Genomic DNA, 21,007 nt, shown 5'->3' on the forward strand with positions numbered 1-21,007 from the left:
CGATAATTCCATTTGCATGCTTGTTTGTTTTCCTCGTCTCTCTCTCTCTCTCTACCTAAGAGACTGGATGACCACTCTCGGTTCCTTCGCGTATATGAGGAGTAAACTCTCTTGTCAGTTGCATGATCTTTGTGTGGGGAGGCGGCGCGGGACTGCTTGCGGTGACTGCTGGGAGAGAGAGAAGACGCTAGTTGTGAGTTGGAGAAAAAAAAGAAAAAGAAAAAGATGGAATTGGTTTCAAAGCTAAACGCGACAGCGAGCCCGATCTCATGAAAATGCGTATCTATACCACGAATGTTAGTTCGTGAGTTTTTGCGTGCATATGATACGCACTTTATGGTGTGTAATACGCACGCACTCCTCACCCCTAATCCTAACCAAGTATTTTCAGTGCGTAGCATATACACGCAATAAAGTGCGTCTCCATCTTCCCGACAGGACACAATCACTCGGGCGTTTAGTCGACAAAGTAACAGGAGGACAGTGCAAAATGGTGTGATACGGCCTGTTAAGGCTTTTTTTAGTTGTTTACAAAGGTCCTAACTGGCAGTTTTGCCTGTTATGGAATGTATCACTATTTATGTCTGAGCCTAATGTTTAATATTTTTTGAAGTGCAATTTTGTTTACATCCATTTATTGTTTTTGGTATTTATTCAAGTGAATTTTCTTTGTTACTCAATTGACCCTTCGCTAAGCCACGCCTGAAAACCGCCACAGGCCAATCGTGGCTTAGCAACCGTAACTAGGCGCGGGAGGTCTGGCAAGCTTTCGAGCGAGGGAAACATGCCGAAGCGTTGTGCGTATGGATTGTGCAAATCATATACCCAGTATCATAAAAGTTTGGACGGGGTGGTGGATTTTGTTCCCTTCCCGAAACCTAAAACCCAAGGGGAGAAATGCCGGGCGTCATCTTCATTTATATAGCGCTTTTAAAAATGATGGCCAGATTTTAAAGGAGTGTCTTGCAACATGTTATCTACTAATATGTACAAGTTCAAATAAAGTTTTTACAAAAATGGTTTTATAAAAAGATAAACCTCACATATTTCAGCCTTTAAATATTTTTTTATAAAAAGAATGAGTCAAAAAAGATGAATTACTGACATTTACAATGCACATCCGCTTATCTAATATTATTAATAACATTTGGTCTGATTTTCCTGTGGCGTCTGTCGTTGCTAAGCAACCATACAACGCACTCTCCACAGCAAAAAGGAAGATGTTGTCCATCTGGCTGCGGGTGGCGATATTTTTTTTCCCAGGATGGTAGGGGAAGACTCATGAATATTCATTAGGGAAGTCATCCCTGATTGGTCTTAACCCCAGTGACGGGTAGGTTTAGGGGCGGGGTTAGGGGTAGGTCATCAGACCCCCAGTTAGAGCTGAAGATCTTTGCCCGAACCCGACGGGACCCGACGGGACCCGATGGGTTTGGTCGGGTTCGGTCTTAATTTCTATTATTTTACACGGGCTCGGGCTCGTGCTTCGGGTTGCGTGGTAAATGAGCGGTCAGGTGATGTGTTTAGATTAGCGTGAAAATGGATCTTGAGGAGGTGAAATGGAGGCTGGTCTCTGGAGGACTTATTTTATTTCTTTGTTCCAACTTCCAAGTGGCCTCTAGCCTCCGTTAGTCATGAATAAATGATGTTAAAAAATGTATAAATTACTCCTTTTTTTTTACGAAAGACTAAGGTGCTGTGTGTGTGCGTGCGTCTCTTTTTTTCTTTCTCTCCCTTTTCCGCCGAGTGGTGCGTGTGCCGGCTCGCGGTGTGAAGCGCGTGTCCGCGCTATTCTCCGACACTCTTATCACTGCTGATAGACGGCCTTTTGGACAGTCGGGCTGTAAACGGGTTCGGGCTTTTAAAAAGCTGTCAATCAAAATGTACTTGCCGGGCTCGGGCCAAACTCTGTCGGGCTCGGGCCTTTTCGGGCCGAACTTTTAAGGCCCGATTACAGCTCTACCCCCAGTGGCGGGTAGGTTTAGGGGTGGGGTTAGGGGTAGGTCATCATTTTTTTAAATAAAAGTTGCTGTATTATAACTGGATCATTTGAAATACAAATAGTATGTTTTTGATGAAAATAAGCCACTAACGTTAAGTGTCTCACGACCATCCATCCTTCCATGGTTCAGAAGTATATCATCATCTAGACCTGTTTTTTTTTTTTAAGTGTGTCAATGATAGCTGTTTAGCCATAGCTCAGTTAGGTTGCCGCTGTGACGGAAAACTTTTGGTCCGAAACGCGCCGGCGCCCGCGGTGTTGCGTGATAGCTGACACGTGATATGGACTGACACGTGATATGTCGACATAATATTTTTATTTTGTAGCTATTTTTCGTAGCTACTGTACATAAATGTCTATTAAAAAACGATTAAACATTCTAAAAAACTATTACAATGAAATCATTTATTAATTCAATATTATTAAAATAATTTTTTTTAATTGTTTTTATTAATCTGATTGGGTGGGCCACCGATCAATCCCAGGCCCACCCATAAATCCGCGCCTGGTTCACATTCATGGCACAATTCAAACGGGACCAGAAAATAATTATTTTCACCCATTCACTTGCATTGACGGTTTTTCAACCGAGAGGTCCAGCGGGGTTTTACGGAAGGGGCGGGACTTACCAGCTCTATAGCGCTTGCCGCGTGCCCACATTTTAATAAACTTGAGCACGCAAAAAGACGCGGTATGTGATCTGCCTGTTGGCGAGCGACCTCATATCAAGCCCCGGGCTACTGGTAGTACGCGAGCGAGCTCCGCTTTGTAGGCTAACTTGTGTTGTGTTGAAGGCATCACGTGTTCACAGTCCTGTGCACTGTGACCCGGGGCTGCGTTGCATTCTCAATCATTGGTTCCGCCACTCTTTATATATACTACGTTATTTAATCAAAATGATCGTGGTTGACAAATGAAACTTTTGAGGAAAAATACAATACGGAGAAGTTACATACAGCACAATTTTTAAGACCCAGACATCAAAATTCAAGACTTTTTAAAGACTTTTTAAGGTATTATTTCCAAATTAATAAATTCAATGCTTTTAAGGCTTTAAGACTCGCGGGAACCCTGCTTTTAGGTCTGCCTCAGGCATGTCACAAGGAATGTCTATCCTTTTCATTTCTGTGGCTGAAAAATGATAATGATATTAATAAAGCATCCCACAGTCTTACCAATAAAATATTTTGTGAATATCAAATGAGGTTAATTTACCAAAATTGCTATTAAATGTTGCCATACTGTGGTCAAGCAACAAAGCAACACGAATTTTAAAAGCTGGACGAGGATCATTTCTTGCTTTCCTATGAAACAAAACATATCATTAATAAAGCAATACAATTTAATGTACAGAGGCTGTCTATTTCTTCCATATTACCCTCCATTTGCATCGCCTTGAGCAGATGATCTTAAAAAATAAGCAAAAATGTGTTATTTGTTGTTAATAAGTAAAAAAAAAAAAAAAAAAACATTCTGCCTATACATAAAATATAGCAGCCTTGATCTAGTAAGCTAATTAAATGTTGTTACTACAGTAAGTGTTGAATAGGCAACTTTACTCTGGTGCAGGTATACACACCTGTTGCTGCACAGATTAACATGCTCTTCAAGCCTATGCAGAGGCACCTCACAGCAACAAATATTGCACCTTTCCATTACAACATTCTGAAAACACAGAACAGATCACATTTCAAATAATTGTATTTGTACAAAAAGGGGAAAAAAACATAGATAACTATATTATTAGCTTTAATTTGTGATGTTGTTATACAAAGTGATTAATTATTTCACTCTAATTTAAAAAATAAAATAAAATAAACTTTATTACAGTTACCTCTGCCGTATCTTCCTGACGTACAAGAGGAATGCTGTTCTGAATTGGTACAATATAAGCAACCGCTTGGTTTAGGCCACTCTCCAGTCTAAGATATGGGATACTGTACCCTTCTGGTGGCATTGGTATGTCAACAAGTTGACGACCCCTGGCTGTACGCATTATTTTAAATGGACCTGCTCTCTTTAATGCAGGGAACTCCTCTCCAATTTTTTGGGTAAAATCTGCAAATGATCCGTTCATATCCTCAAATCGCACTTTTTTTTTTCCAAGCCCACTTAATTTTAAAATACTGTTTTCCTCTGGTGTGGGTAAATTATTGCATGATGGACTTGCCATGCAATAGAATTCATGCTCCCATGCAGAAGGGCCTAACCTGTGACGAGCTCTTGAGGACCTTATATTTACATATGGTTGTAAGAGTCTACTAAGGGCTGGCCCGGTGCGCATGTTTACAGGTGTGCCAGTGTGTAATAGAGATGCTGATTGGAGAGCAGATGCTGTATGCACAGAAGAGGGGCTGAAGAGAGAGGGTGTGCAAAGGTTTGAAGAGCAGGACATGGGAGATGGGGATGATGTTAAACATCTGCTTGTTGCTGGGGTGGAAGCCAGTGGTTGTGCAGTAGATGGCACTTGAGGCAAAGATGTAGAGGTAGGGTTTAGCAGCAAACTATTAGCCATTTCTAGGAACCTAGCTGCTTGTTCCAATCGTGTGTTACTGCTGAAATGGGGAAAAAATGTACAAATAGAAAATATCATGGAAATTGTGAAAGGTATGGAATAAAATCACATGTACAGCACAGTCATTACCTTAAATTGTGTTAAAGGGGTGATGAACTAAGAAATTTATTTATAAGAATATCCTGGAAATTTCAGAACTGAAAACGTTACTTGTTAGTCCAATAAAAGCTTTAATTGACAGCAGTCAGCAGGCACAGCGACCGACAGGTTTTTCAAACTGGGGATCTATGAGGTCAAAGGGTATCAAACACTGCAGAAGATGATCAACGCCTACTTACAACACTGCCTGTTTAGCTGATTCACTAAGCATTCTGATTCCAGCATTACATGAAACTCATTATAATATGCAAAACTGTTATCCAATCATAGCAGTGGGCGTTTACCTGCAAGTCATGAATTCGGCACGCCCATAAAAACTGAGCGTTTCAGGAGCTAGGCTCAAAACCAGGGTAGAAAATACTTAATAATTTTGACGTTTTTTAATGTAAAAACTAAGTGAGCAACATAAGTTGACTTCAGACAACAATATATTTTATTTTAAAAAGCCAGTTCATGACCCCTTTAAGTTTAAACACCAACAAGCTGAAAAAAGTATATATTCAGAGTCAGCAGACCTCCTTTAAGGCATTTACTTTCCAGTTTTAACAATTTAAACAATTAAATGAAAAGACCGTTTTTTTTGGTTCGTGGTTTATCACTTTAACATTTATGGTTTCAATATTTCATTCGAGCAAATAAACTACATGATAGATAAAAAAAAGCGTCGTCTATAGTGCTGAGAGTTGCTGTAGGCCTATCGCCATGTCACCTGTATGAGTCACGACAAGTAGTGACGTTAAATATCGCAAGCACAGAATTTTGGCACGGCATTGTATATGGTTAATTATTTTATTTGATAACAAGCAATAAAAATATTTCCTATCAGTGATTCATTGTCCTACTGAAAAATAAATTGAACATGAACCAACTCTGAATAAACGTTAATGTCTTATTTAACCACAAACAAAAATGAGATATAGATTTTGTAAAACCAAACTAAAAGAAAGGCTGTTAGCCTAAGTATCTGTAGGCCTACATTCAAAATGCTGTTGTTCACTAATGATTATGTTAACAAAATAAACGTTGTATGGGTTGACAAAAAGTATCATCTAGCAATAAATTAACAGTTTAATTGATTATATCTCAATAGCTACACAATAGCCGCAACAATAGATGAAATAAAAGTCCAATACCTTGAATCTTCAGCTGACATTATTGAGCTTCTTGACGTCTGCCTGCCAGATTTTAAACCGTGCGGGAACCGACAGTATATAAACGGCGGGAACAGGAAGCGTCGCAATTCAATTGGCGGGCTGTATAGAGATGACCTTTAAGGAACATTCCGGCGGATACAGTCAAGATCAATATTCGCTGCATATTGATTAGCACTTAAATCATTTTAAAATAAGTATTTTGTTATGTAAGTAGGTAAGAAAATAAATGGTTCAAGGTTAGAAAAGAGAAGAAATGCACATTTCATACTGATGACATAAGCAGAGAACAGTCTGTTTTCTTTCGTTTTGAATTGTTCTGTTTAAAAGTAGACATTTCAAGCTTTCTATATATTTCTCAGGACTGTGAGGCAAGTAGGCTACCTTATACGCTGAGTTTCGGTTCATTTATGAGACAAGCTACAGGTTCACGCGCTGGCGCCTCCGTGTCGTGATTAAATATGTTCTACTATATTTACTTATTATTTATTAAATCCAGGCAATTGGTTGATGAAACATTGATTAAAATTAAGATACAATTAATACAAAACGAAATTAAATTTAAAGACAGGCTTTGTGCTTTCTGTTTGAGGTCTCTGTGAAAGTTTTAAAGCAGTCTTTTAGTGCCGCTTTCAGAGCGCTCCCGTCCGTAACAGAGAACTGTCCCGTCTGCATGGTTTTTTTTGTGTGAAATAAATTTCTAAATAAATGTGACTTGTAAATGTTTTTTTCCTCTTCATGACGCATTTTTTGACTGATCGTTTTTTGACTCGTAGATATTCGAATATATTCTAATACATTGCTTGATAATTGATCCCGTTCAAATTTTATTTTTCTCAAAATTGACAGTCGAGTTTGGCTCAATCCATATGGCGACATAGTAGAAATTAAGCTAACGTCCTTCGGGCTATGCACGTACACTTCCAGGCCGGTTCAGTAGCCTATACAGTATCGATCGACTGCAGCTTGCTTTTCCTCTAAAGTCTTGATGTATTGTCACCCTAGTAAAAAAAAAAACAGCCTATGCGGAAGTGGAAAAATATCTTCCTTGAGTGATAAGAAGAGTTTCGTTTCACCATTGAATGGATGAAAAGCATGCTAACAATTAAAATATCCACTGTAGCTGCAGCCCAACTTTATTCTAGCCTACACGTAGCACGTACACCTAGCAAGTGTTCAGCGTGTGTTGACGTGAACCATGGACATAATTGAAAGTTTATGCACTGGGATTTTGTTGGGATTCACTTAATATATCAGAGATTTATATATCAGAGGGGTGTTTATAAATATCTGGGAAATTTCCGGATGTTTCTTAATGACAGAGGTTAGGTACAGAGCAGCCTACACAATCGTTGAACTAGGCTGGAGGCGTAAATTCAACAGCACAGTTTTTCAGCACTTGTCAATCTCACCATTTAACCCAATGAGCATGTTATACAAAACTCTCAGATATTGACATTGCCTATTCATTGCCTTTTCATCCTTATTCATAGTGTGATTAAATATTTTGCACACAGGTAAACATGCCTGATATCAGTAATTTTGGAAAATAAATGACAAAAGTAAAAAAAAAAAAAAGTGTTTTGGAAAATAGCTCCTTATTTGATTATCATAAAAATGTGTTTTCTATATAGAGATATCGACATCTGTAAATATCGGTATCAACCATAACAGCAATATTAATATCGGTTATCGGTATCGGCCACAATTTTCACATCGGTGCATCACTACTTAAGAGTTTTCTGTTAAAATGGTGTTGTGTTAACGGCCCCTAAGTCAATAAACAATGATCGTTGTGACGGAAGTAAATCAATCAAAACTAATTTTAGCTCGAAAATGACTTTATTCTAGAGCTGCTATAAAGCCAAAACAATCTCTGTTACTTTAATTTCCTATTATCACTATAAAGCTGCTTTGGAACAATCTATATTGTTAAAAGCGCTATATAAACGAAGATGACTTGACTTGAAAGTAGGGATGGGCATTTTTTAAAAATATTGCATTCGAATATTCGGGCTCATAAAATTCGAATATTCGAATATTCGTTTATTTAAATGACGTTTAACGAAAAATACGTTATTTGTTAAGGTAATTTTTTCTTACGTTTTGTCACCATTTCTGAAGAAGCTTATGATTAGGCAATATACACAACAAGCTTACAACATGTGTTAAAGTTTTCTTTTAATTGAAAACATTAAACAGTAGGCCTATGTGTAAACAAAAAAATATAAGAACAAAAGGATAGGCCTATATGCTCAAGCAGCGCGAACGGAAAAAAAACGCCTAATAAAGCAGAGTAGCAGATTGCGCCAGTTATCGTAGAGAACGTACACATACACTCGAGTCAGCATATGATTATCGTGTTTATATTGTTTCACGTTTATGTTGAGAAAAACAATAATATCCACATGGAGGGACGCCGCGAGCAATTTATGCTCGAGTGAGAAAACGCGCTGCGCTGACAGACGTTTCAGAGAAACAAAGATAACGGTGTTCTAGTTCTAAGTTTCTAACAGCACCTTGCGTTTTCTGTTCTTAAACCTCTCTCTCAAAGAAAACTTAAAGGAAGAATATACCTCAATATCATTTTTACTATTAGATAAGTTATCATCTCGGATCACTCGCACTACAGCTGCGCTTACCTGCAGTCGTGATGCAGTGATAGACAGCTGTCTTTCCTCAGTTGACTGCTGCTGTTTGGATTTCATGTGATTTCTCATTGTGGTGATGATATTATAACTCCAGATTAATAAATTAATTTGATCAAAAGTAATTCCATTTTGTAAAATCATTTAGTAACCTCATTTTCGACTAGTAATTCTAAACTTCGCGAGGCAGACGACGACATTATGATAAAATACAAACAACTTGTTAAACATGCGCCACAGTGCCACCCAGTCCATTTAATTATAACTGCGAGTTAGTGCTTGGGATTTATCAGGGATTCACTGCATTTACGACCCGCAAAGTATTTACGGCTTCATAAATTCGATAAAATTCGAATAGTATTTTATTTTTCGAATAATAATTACAGATCGAATATTCGAAAATTCGAATATTCGTGCACATCCCTACTTGAAAGTGGACAAAAGAGACAGATTAAAACATCAGCTGTAAACGGGAATGTGTCTCCCTCATCTACTTGTGATCCAATCAACCTAAATACATCTTAATACCAGGTGTAAAGAGGGCCTTAGATTTTTTTTCCACATTTCGAATGACCTTTCTTCCTTTGGTGGCAACAAAGTTACCGAAGCAGCTCCATGGGAACCTAAAGTAAATACGGAGGAGGAGTGAATCCATAACAACAGAGTCCCGGGGGACCAATGCCAATTAAAATATCCGAATGCTAATAAGAGTTTGACGATCATAACAAAACATGGAGTTACCATTTGCCAAAAAAGCACCAAAAGCAGGCCTAGAGCTGAACAGGTACATAATGCACATAAACAAACAAAGAAACTCCAAAGTTTCTCCATATATCATAAATACAAAGGGATAAACAAGGAACTAAACAAGACAAGTGAAACCATTGAAACATGATTTGTAACTATAGACACAAATACACAAGAAATGTGAACTGAAACAAAAGAACAGAAAATATATCTAAATATCAGTCTCTACTAAGAAACTAAACATACAGGAGGACTGTGACAAGTGCAAAGGAGATGGTCAGGTGTGGATGTACACAATGGGTGAATCACTTGTGCTGAACATTCCAGGCTGGAGTCTTGTAGAAGATGAGTATCTGATACAGGCCACATTTAAAAGTCACGTGAATAAACTAACACAGAAAAAAAAGACAACAAAACATTTTTTATGGAAAATCAGATATGTGAATATAGCCATAATTTCACACAGATACATATTTACAGGTTCCATTTTAAATTGCAGAGCCTCAGATCTGCATGAGTTTTCAGGTGTATCTGTAAGCGTGATGACAAGAGAAAGATTTTTGAAATTGCTCCTTTGAACCTTGTCACACTGATAAACACAGCAATTACTTTCCAGAATGAGTTTGCAAATGCAGTTTCAGGTTTCTTTGATATGGGAAACTCTCCTCACACTGAAGACATGGGAACTTCTCTCTTGTGTGAGTTATTACATGATTCTTATGGTGTTTCCAATTTGTGAAACTCTTTCCACACTGACGACAACTAAATTCTTTCAAGTGAATCCTCATGTGGCACTTAAGGTTATCTTTATATCTGAAACTCTTTTCACATTGAGCACATTTGAATGGCTTCTCTCCAGTGTGAATTCTCATGTGGTAATTAAGAGTTAATTTACGTCTGAAACTCTTTGTACACAGATTGCATGCAAATGGATTTTCTCCAGTGTGAATATTCATGTGTTCCCTAAGGCCTTGTTCCCGTGTGAAGCCATTCCCGCACAGAGTGCAGGTGTAAGGCTTCCCTCCAGTGTGAATGCTCATGTGGGCATTAAGTTTTCCTTTTCTAGTAAAACTCGCTCCACACAGTTTGCAGATGTAAGGCTTCTCTACAGTGTGAATACTCATGTGCCTGGTGAGGGTTCTTTTCCAAGTGTAAGTCTTTTCGCAATGTTGGCAGGTGTAAGGCTTCTCTCCAGTGTGAATTCTCATGTGTGCATTAAGGCTTTCTTTTCGAGTGTAAGTCTTTTCGCACTGTTGGCAGGTGTAAGGCTTCCCTCCAGTGTGAATTCTCATGTGGGCATTAAGGCTTTCTTTTCGAGTGTAAGTCTTTTCGCACTGTTGGCAGGTGTAAGGCTTCTCTCCAGTGTGAATTCTCATGTGGACTTTAAGGCTTTCTTTTCGAGTGAAACTCTGTCCACACTGTTTGCAGGTATAAGGCTTCTCTCCAGTGTGAATTCTCATATGGACTTTAAGGTTCCCTTTTCCACTAAAACTCTGTCCACACTGTTTGCAGGTGAAAATACTCTCTCCAGTGTGAATTCTCATGTGGACTGTAAGGCTTCCTTGTTGACTGAAACTCTTTCCACATTGTTGGCAGGTGTAAGGCTTCTCTCCAGTATGAATTCTCATGTGAGCTTTAAGGTTTCCTTTATGTCTGAGACTCTTTCCACACTGTTGGCAGGTGTACGGCTTCTCCACAGTGTGTATTTTCTTGTGGGCTATAAAGTTTCCTTTTTCAGTGAAACTCATTCCACACTGTTGGCAGGTGAAAGGCTTTTCTCCAGTGTGAATTCTCAGGTGGACATTAAGGTTTCCTTTATGTCTGAAACTCTTTCCACACTGTCGGCAGGTGAAATCGCTTCTAGTTCCTGTCTTTTGGGCTCTTTTTTGTGAGGAAGTCTTTTTAGCCCGTGTCAATCTTTTTCCAGTCATGAAATCATGTTTATCATAATGTTCTTTTTCTTCTTCCCTTTCATTAAGTTCATGACTCACTTCTTTCAGTGCCATCAGGTCTAGGGCCAGAAAAAAAAGGAAAGAAAGACAATCCAATTTAGACATTTAAAGCATCAAAACAACACAAAACCAACAACATGTATGCTCTATACCCTATTCTATCCTATACTGTCTTGCAGAGTTAAGTTTCATTGCTAATCAAATACACCTGCCTGTAATTTTCAAGCAGTCCTGAAGACTAAAGACATTTTGGGGTTGGGTTAAATTTGCATGCGAGTTTGGTCATGGAGGTTCACTATTTTAGTTTAGCTCCATCCTTGATCAGAGTTGCCCATCCCATCTATAGATCTTCCTCAATACATCAGTGTTTTAAAACTGGGACCTATGAACCCACCACTGCACATTTTGCCCCTTATTCATCACATTAAGATCATCAGCTTGTTAGGAGAGAGCGGACATTGGATGAATTTGTAGCTTTAAATCGCAAACTACAATTCCTGGTTATCAATTACCCCTTTTCCACCAAGGCAGAGCTGGTGCTGGTTCGGAGCCAGAGCCTAGTTTCAAATCGGTTATTTGTTTTTCCACCGCCAAAGCACCAGCTCCGAACCAGTAAAACTGGTTCTTAAGTAGCACCAAATCATTGCAGGGTCTAGAACGGAGCCAAGAAAGAACCGCTTGCGTCAGAGGCTGGGGGCGGGGTTACCGTGGCCAACAAGACTGAAGAGAAACTTGTGACCGCCATTTTTAAATAGCAGCTAGTCGAGCTAATAGCAGCTCGATTATAATATCCGTCTATGTAAGTTACGGCGAGCTGCACCAACGCGTTGGATTCGCCGTGTTTGGATGCCGATTTATTTTCGCAAACCCATGAGCATCCATAGTAACGCAACGTCTATTATTGTTGATGCCTTGTTCGAGATGCATCGGAGCAGCGTGGACCGATCAGAGATTCGGGAGTGTTTGGAGATCATACGACTCCTTGTGCTTTTTGATCGCTTTCGCAGTGCTTTGATTTCATGTGCTGATCGTTCTGCGAGAAGCCGATGCATCTCGAACAAGTCTGGTGTGTTTGTGTTTGGCGCTGCCGCACTAGCGTTGCTGGGCAACATGATACGTATGCAGTGACGTAAGATATAGCTCTGTTGTGGCTCTCTGGCCGGTGGAAACGCAAACGGGTTCTTAGTAAGCTCGTCAGTCGAACCAACTCCGAACTGGCAATAGCTCTAGCTCTGAACCAGCACCCGGTTCTTGTTGGTGGAAAAGGGGTAAATAAGGTGAGAACCAGACCCATTATAAACCTAAATATACTCGAGTGAATCAAATTAATTGAAAAGTGTACTATTCAAATAGTAGTAGAATATGTTTGCTGTCATAATGATGACAGTAGCGCACACAAAAGTAGTAGCTGTTCCGTGCTCTGGTGCATTTTGCGGAGCAATCACACTAGTCAAACGAACCAGACTTAGGGGGTCAAACATGTTCGGGCACGGTTCAGATCGCCTAGTGTAAGTACATCCTTAAAGGAGAACTCGGCAACCCTAGCGCACTTTAGTCACTTCTTCGCTGATTTTCCCTTTTGTTGTCGCATGTTTTCCCCACAAGCTCCCCCTACAAGTTCTCCTTTAATGTTTTATTTGATTTTGATAAAGTTTTAATTTAAAAAATCTCTTTCCCCACCAATGATGAGATTATCACTCATTTATGACACAATGCTCTCCTGCCATTGACGAAAGTGAAAATCAATAAAAATGCTGGTGGTGGATGGCAACTTAAATAAAAAAAACAAAAAAAACTCTGACAGTGAAAGAATGAATGCTTATGAGATGTGCTTTCCTCAGCAAAGAATAGGAACGCAATAAACACTCTAGATCAGGTGTGGCCAGTGTCGGTCCTGGAGAGCCAAAATCCTGAAGTTTTGATCCAACCCCTGATAAAAACTCACCTGTCTGTAGCTTTCTATAAACCCTCAAGAGTGTTTTTGATAAGGTTTTGAGAAAAACTCTTCAGGACTGTGGCTCTCCAGAACTGATGTTGGCCACCCCTACACTAGATGTCCTGTTCCTGGAAATCTACCTTTCCTGCAGAGTTCAGCTCCAACCCATGGCATGGATTATTTAATAATGTTTCCTGGGGTGCCTTTATAATGTTAGTATGTTTTTTAGATAAAAAAAATTTGTCAGAATACGCCATGGCTTGGTCCATAAACTTTCCCTTTATGCATACGATTTGTTATTGTACGTCTCCGACACCATAGCTTCTTTCCCCCCTATACTATCTGTTCTAGAACAGTTTGGCTGCCTATCAGGGTACAAGTTAAAACTTTCAAAAAAGCCAGTTATTTTTTGTTAACCAATTGGCTAAATCTCTTCCTCATTCTTCATTCCCCTTTAAATTAGCCTTGGATGGGTTTAAATATCTGGGGATATTTATCACCGGTTCGCTTAAAGACTTGTTTTTTAAGAACTTTACACCACTTTTGGAAAAATGCAAGTCAGTTCTATATTGGGTTGGCCTTAAACAATTTGGTCTACATAGAGCATCGATTCATATGCCAATTTCAAATAATCACTAATTTTCCCCGTCCCTTTCAGACAGCTTCTTTGATATTTGTGACCCTGGATCACAAAACCAGTCTTATGTTGCACGGGTAAATTTGTGGCAATAGCCAACAAAACATTGTATGGGTCAAAATTATAGATTTTTCTTTTATGCCAAAAATCATTAGGATATTAAGTAAAGATCATGTTCCATGAAGATATTTTGTAAATTTCCCACCTTAAATATATAAAACATGTATTTTTGTGAATGGATGCAGCACTATCGCCAATAGAAATGGACAACTTTAAAGGCGATTTTCTCAATATTTAGATTTTTCTGCACCCTCAGATTCCAGATTTTCAAATAGTTGTATCTCGGCCAAATATTGTCCTATCCTAACAAACTATACATCAATGGAAAGATTATGTATTCAGCTTTCAGATGATGTATAAATCTCAATAAGAGTCTCTCTATTCTAAACGACCTGTATGAAAACGAAGTCTTCTCCTCTTTCTCAGCTAAATTTAACCTTCCTAATAGTCATTTTTTTCAAGTGAGGCACTTTATTCAAAAGTTATTTCCCCATTTTCCCAATCGTCCACCCAAATCAGAAATTGATTCAGTTCTCACCTTCGACTCTGGTCAAAGACGACTGATTTCAACCATTTATGGTAAAATAATCTCCAATTGACTCCATTAAACTAATCTGGAAGCAAGATTTGGGCATTGACATTTCCGTTGACCAGTGGAAAAACATTCTCAGTTTAGTTCACTCTTCATCTATTTGTGCTAGACATGCCCTAATACAATGTAAAGTGCTTCACAGAGCTCATTTCACTAATGCCAGACTGGCTAAATTGTTTCCTAACAGAAGTGATGCCTGTAACAGATGCAGACAATCCCCAGCCGATTATCTTCACATGTTCTGGTCATGCCCCGGTACTATCAGACTATTGGTCCAACATTTTCAGAACTCTCTCACAGGCCCTCAATTACATTATTAGCCACTTTCCGACCAAGTAGTTCTAGGAACTTAGTTCTAGGAACTGTCCACTTCTAAACAGTTCTAAGAACTACTCTCCCCCAAACTCGGTTTTGCTGTTTGCGTTCGCACTGGCCAAGTGGCCATAGGAACTGGTAGGAGGGGTAAGGGAGTGACGCAAGCACGGTGACTTTTATTTTGACTCAGCCCACCTTTATTTTGGCGGCGCTGAGAACGCCAGAGCAAACAATGCTCGCATTCTCTGTGTTTATTAGTTAGCGATCTGTCTAACAGTACTGTTTAATATCTTATTAGATAGAACTGTTATAGAAAGTAGATAGTATATGAAAAAAGGTTATTAGCCTATGCCGTGTGGTTGATGTCCAGTGTTGCTAGCTGGGCAGATAAACATAATCATGTTTGGCTTGGTCCCCTCAAAGTTGCGTTGGATTTTCTCTTGCGCATAAAGGTTTAGAGACCCATCTATCACTGTTTTCCATGTGTGTATAGTTAGTTTATGGAGTAAATATATAGGCTATAATCTGTGTGTTTACATTCTAGCTGTTTTAAAAATGGCGGGTGCTGGTGTTCCGCGTGCGTTCGGTCAATCAGTGTACACTAACGTCACGGATAGTTCCTATAGTGCTGGTTTAGACCCTACTCTGAAGTAGGACCCAAATTAGTTCCTACAAATGGAGTTCCTAGAACTAAAATCGTTCCTAGTTCCTGCGGTGCGAACACGCCGACATCCGGGTACTTTAGCCAATAGTTCTAGGAACTGTGAAAAGGTTCCTCCGGTCGGAAAGCGGCTATTGTCCCTAATTCCTTGACTGTCCTGTTCGCTGTGCTCCTACGCCTAGTGAGAATATAGTTCCCAGTATTTATACGATTAAAAATGGTCTCTGTCTCATATAGCCTTGTTATGTGTACACGCTGTGACTATACAGATCACAACATGTAAATAGGAAAATGTTTGCATTATTTTGTCACTTATTGGGATTAGTATGCTACCATTATCCATTTACATCCAGTCTTTGTGCTAAGCTAGGCTAGCGGTGGGTGCATCAAATAACACTTACAGAACGCACAGAAATGAAAAAGGTATGTATGGACTTATCTAACTCTGGGGGATACTGTGAATAAGCTAAAGTCCCAAAAAGTCGGAGTGTTCCTTTAAGGTTGTCCGTACGTCCAGACGCTAACTGTGCGTCGCCGTTTACATCGAGATATTCCCAATTGATTACAAATTCCATGTATACAGGAGAAACTCTCTCTGCTCACCCATGTAAACGGGTTATTCTGAATGTTTCAGAAACCCAAATAGTGACCTTAACCCGACCATAACCCGAATATTGACAGCTTGTAAACATAGTCACTGTTATAGATTATATATCTGTTTGCGCACGTGATATCAGGAAACAACGTAATACAGGAAGATGACGGCGGTGCATAAAACCAAGTTACCCCTCCCACTTCTGCCAGTTTTACTGAGATTTCTTATCCCGTGTGAATTGGCAATTTTTTATTACAGATGTCCTTTGGTAAAATTACATTACTCCATCTACCCTTGCAAAACTAATCCCGTCCCGCTCACATAGGGCTTAATTTATCTACCCTGTAAAGCCTGAAATAATTAAATAATAGTCAGAAAACCTTTTTTTTTTCTTTTAATGGAATTTAATTTTTTTTACCTTTTAGACAAAATATAAAAGAAAAAAGTTTGTCATGTATTTAATATCCCAGGTTTTTATGGCCCATGATATGCTGAGAATATGAAGGGAAGGTCAATTGTTATATTTTAAAACACAAAGCAATGCAATAGGCCTACATGATTGAGAGATGAACAAATAAATGTTGCTCAAAATACTGTTGTATCATATTTGATACATAGGCTATAAAAAATTGATTGATACCTTTAAAATATACAACATTTTCTAAAGAGGGAGCATAGACTCCTCTAGAGGACCTGACAACCCCAGTTTCACAGTTTTTGAAATAAAATGTTGAAATTATATTTTTAAGTTAATATCACTGTTCTCCTTTTAGAAATTGCAGAACCCAATGGTTCTTGAGGTCAGAAAAGTAATAAAATGGTTAGAAGAATGTTGACTGTTGTGTATTTTCAGTGAAAAACTACACAAGAAACAGCGCAAATATTGTCGCAAATTTTGAGAAAAGCCGCTACGAAATTAGACATTTTAGGCCGCAAAAATAAGGGACTGTTCGTTTTTTATTTAAGGGGCCACCGGAGGAGTTTTGAGATCTGTAGTCAAAAAATACATGACCCTCCCTTCGCCAGCAAAACATTTTTCTATGACCCTCCAAAATGATTGTGAAAAAAGGCATGACCCTCCCCGATAATTTATTGATTAGCCTACTTCTGTACTGGTTTGCGCTTGGCAAAGATGTTCAGATAGCCATTGTTGTTGTTTTTTACAACAATAAACTCTTGCTTTCTCATCTTACTAGGGCTGTAACGATAGACCAAACCTACGATTCGGTTCGTATCACGATTTTTGATTTTAGATTAGAAAAAAATCATGTTTTCGGTGCTGATGCGGTGTGACGCGTTCAACATGTGGGTGGCGCTGCCAATAAAGCATCTAAAAGCTGTCACAAAGAACCAGCAAAAGTAATGATTATGAATATGTCAAATATAGCAAGGAGACATTTTAATTGTTTATTAATAAACAAGTGTTTTCTGTGTCGACTGCAAAGATGAAGTTGACGAAGCGTCGTGATCTTCCCAGAACGCGCCAGAGAGAAATGCACATTCATAAGCAGAAAGCAGTCTGTTTTCCTTCGTTTTGAATTGTTCTGTTTAAAAGTAGACATTTCAAGCTTTCTATATATTTCTCAGGTCTGTGAGGCAAGTAGCCTACCTTACGCTGAGTTTCGACTCATTTATGAGATGAGAGTCCAGTTCACTCGCCGGCGCCTCCGTGTCATGATTATCTATTTTCTACTATATTTACTTATAAATCCAGGCAATTGGTTGATGAAACATTGATTAAAATTAAGATACAATTAATAAAAAACGAAATTCACTTTAAAGACAGACTTTGTGCTTTCTGTTTGAGGTCTCTGTGATTTTTTTTTAAAGTCGCTTTCAGAGCAGTCATGTCCGTAATGGAGAACTGTCACGCCCGTTTTTTTTTTCACATAAATGCGAACACGAAAAATAAAATAAAACGAATATTTTATGTTCTGTGGAGGCCGACCCTTCTTCATCCGATGGGTATATATCTTTTGGTTTGCGCAGTGTAATTCATAGAATTACAAAAAAATATTTTGCCACCTAAAAGTTAAAGATTTTTTGTGTCACGTCACATGTGTATTTCCCTCATATTAAATATAAAACGCATGTGTAGACTGATATTTTTCTAATGTCTTGACTCCTTTATTAAGGGAGTATGGATATATTAACAGACGTTTCAATATATTGGTATTAAATGCATTTTCTGAGAATTTATATTTCAAGTTTTTACTGCAAATGTCACGTCCATAACGCTGGAATTGCCCAATTTTAACGAATTTATCCTCAACTAGTTTTTTGGTGTAGGTCTACGTATTTTATTATGTTAACTTAAAATAATACTAATAGTAATTTAAAGATGTGGTAGCCCTACATCTTACACATCACACTCCACTGTTATGGTGGCAATTTCAGTATATTTACTCAATAACATTATTGTGGAAACAAAATATGGTAGTATCGTGCAACAGCGCACATTCTATCAGCTGCAGTTCTGGCGCCTCAGTCCCAATACTGTAAAACTCGACGTACATTCACATCACACATGTTAATGCAGCGGTAGAGTTGCACTCACAGGACACTGTGCACTTATTCGCAATCACAAAAGTTAATTATTTGCTCGTGCTTTAAAGCTTTGCCGGGTAAACATTTCATTGGCGTTCTGTTCTGACATGATGCACTTTTTCTGTCAAACAGCGCCAAACTGGATTTTTGTTGGGTCAGACCCATCTGATATAGATGGGGGGGCTGATACCGCGAGAGCAACATGGAGCTACATGTAAAAGATATGCAGCAAACAAGCCACTTTGAAATGTTGCTGTTTTAATGAATATAAAAGTTGGGTGACCCTCCCCCTAGACTAAAAAAAGTTGGATGACCCTCCCCTCAACAAAGAATAAAAAGACATGACCCTCCCCTATTTTCCTCCGGTGGTCCTTTCCATAAATACCGAAGTTTGGGATTAAACAAAATCCCTCCAGTTCAGTATGATACTATAGAAGTACAATGATACATTTCATAGAATATTTAAATTTTATACAGACTTTTTCATTGCTCTCTATTCAGAAGTAGATATTGGGTTAAATGTTAAACAGAATAATTATTTTGTTTAGGCTACTTCTGTATTAATCTCTGTATGATTATACTTCTGCTATATTCTCTATTTCTGTAGAGTTGGGACATTTTAATAAAGATGAAATGACTGAGTTCAGCTTTGAGAATGAAACCAACCTGTTTGTTCTTCAGTTTCTTCATGTTTGACTCTGAATGTTTCTTCAATCCCCATGTCTTCACTCTCCTCTTTGATAAACGCCATCTTTATGTCTTCACTCTCCTCTTTGATAAACGCCATCTTTATGTCTTCAATCTCCTCTTTAATAAACGCCATCTTTATAATAGTCACGTGGATCTCAGTCGCTTCACCAGGAGTTTTTTTTTGTGTTTGTCCTGTTAAAGATGAGAATTAACAGAAAGAAAATAAATCCACACGTCTCAATCAGCTCTAGTACCAGTTCAGTAGTTCAGTTCACTGGTAAGAGAGTCAGTCAGAAAGAGAGTTAATGGACTTAAATGATCTGATTAGAGTATAAAACACTCAAAACTAACTCTGCAAACTAATATAAGAACACAACTATACTGGCACTTCACATTTAGATATTTATGATCTAGCCTACATTTTAGCCAATATTTAAATGATTACACTTTCATGAAAACATTAGCAGTTAGTTTGTAAAATCTGTCAATACACATGTTTAAGTGTTTGTTGTTCTCGTTCATGTGTCGTGATTCAAACTATTCGAATCACTGAATCATTTCGCAAAGTATTTGATTCAATTGACTCGGAGTATCGAAAAGCTCGGGTTCTCCATCACTACTGACCAGTGACTGAATTCGTGTTTATGATAAACTGATTCACGATAGAGGAAATGAAATGAGACGCAGGGTTACTGTTTCTCATGTGTGGATGCGCTTTGCTCACAAAAATATCCAGCATTAAAGTCAGATAAAGCCTTACAATGTTAATCAATAACAAATAACTACAATGTTAATCAATAACAAATAACTCATTTCAAATCGTTTGAAAAATAAAGTTAATAAATAAATAACACATAGGCTACTGCACGGTTTCTATCGATTTAAACATTAAATTCTTGAAACAAACCTTTCTTTAGTCGAATCCCAACAGATGAATGAGCGCAGCGCAGCCTTATGACGTCATGTCACCGCATCAAATTAAAAGTCCTGTTCACACTCTGCTGTCTAAAATCACAAACGTGCATTGAAATGTACTATTTTTACCAGTTAATCCCTGCATTAAAATTGTTACAAATGTGATGAAAACAAACATGCTAAAAAGAGTGTATGAGTTCATAAAGCAGAGTTAATGTGTCCGAATTGAAATACATGTAAGAGTCTGTGTGTTTTTAACAAATTTGAAAAATATGGACATATTAAGTTATTTTGAGTCTAAAACAAATAGGTATACATTTTTTTTTTTTTTTTTTTGCGAGTTGCTGCCTATGTAGTGATTCAAATTCGGGGTGTGGGTGGCTTTTAAATGAGACTTATGATTAGCTTATATGGCTTTTATATGGTTGTCAGGTTTGATGTTGGCTGCTGTTTGAAGAAAATCAAAAAGAAAGAAAAATAAATAATCACCAAATATTTATAGAACACTTCAACGGCTATTTAAAAAAAAAGGAAGTGACGTCTTTGTTCCTTGGACGTTTCCAGTTAGTTGTCGAGCGCATTCAAAACAGTGGCGGGATGTGCTTGATGTGGGACAGTGGGATTGTAATAATTTATTTAATCCTGCTATTTAAAATGTCAAAATTAAAATGAAGGGGGTTGCACACTGGACGAGAAACACAGCGCCGCATCGCGTCGCTTCTAGGACAACACAAGGAATCGCACACCGGACGCACACTTTCTCAATTTATGGCCAGCAATATTATTATGTTTAAGGACATTATGAAATTAAGATAAGTCTCTGTACTATGTTATGATTGTACTGTACAATTAAATACAATAGTTGCTTAAAGTGTTTAGATTTCC

The 21,007-nt window shown here is 38.3% G+C and overlaps 1 protein-coding gene and 1 long non-coding RNA gene across 2 annotated transcripts in view; one reads left to right on the plus strand and one right to left on the minus strand.

Moving 5' to 3' along the window:
- Positions 1 to 21,007, plus strand: part of LOC311289261 — a 153,254-nt gene that overhangs the window by 88,881 nt on the left and 43,366 nt on the right. The gene's annotated exons all lie outside the window — the stretch shown is intronic.
- On the minus strand, positions 7,247 to 20,187 carry LOC311289219 (uncharacterized protein). The gene is made up of 4 exons (XM_084407042.1): positions 20,115 to 20,187; positions 19,184 to 19,399; positions 8,903 to 11,233; positions 7,247 to 7,791 (listed from the first exon to the last, which is right to left on the minus strand). Exons 2-3 carry the CDS (start codon positions 19,338 to 19,340, stop codon positions 9,828 to 9,830), a joined length of 1,563 nt encoding a protein of 520 aa, XP_084263168.1. The 5' UTR covers positions 19,341 to 19,399; positions 20,115 to 20,187; the 3' UTR covers positions 7,247 to 7,791; positions 8,903 to 9,827.

Source organism: Rutilus rutilus (assembly GCF_951802725.1).
Source record: "Rutilus rutilus genome assembly, chromosome: 4".
NCBI lineage: Eukaryota > Metazoa > Chordata > Actinopteri > Cypriniformes > Leuciscidae > Rutilus > Rutilus rutilus.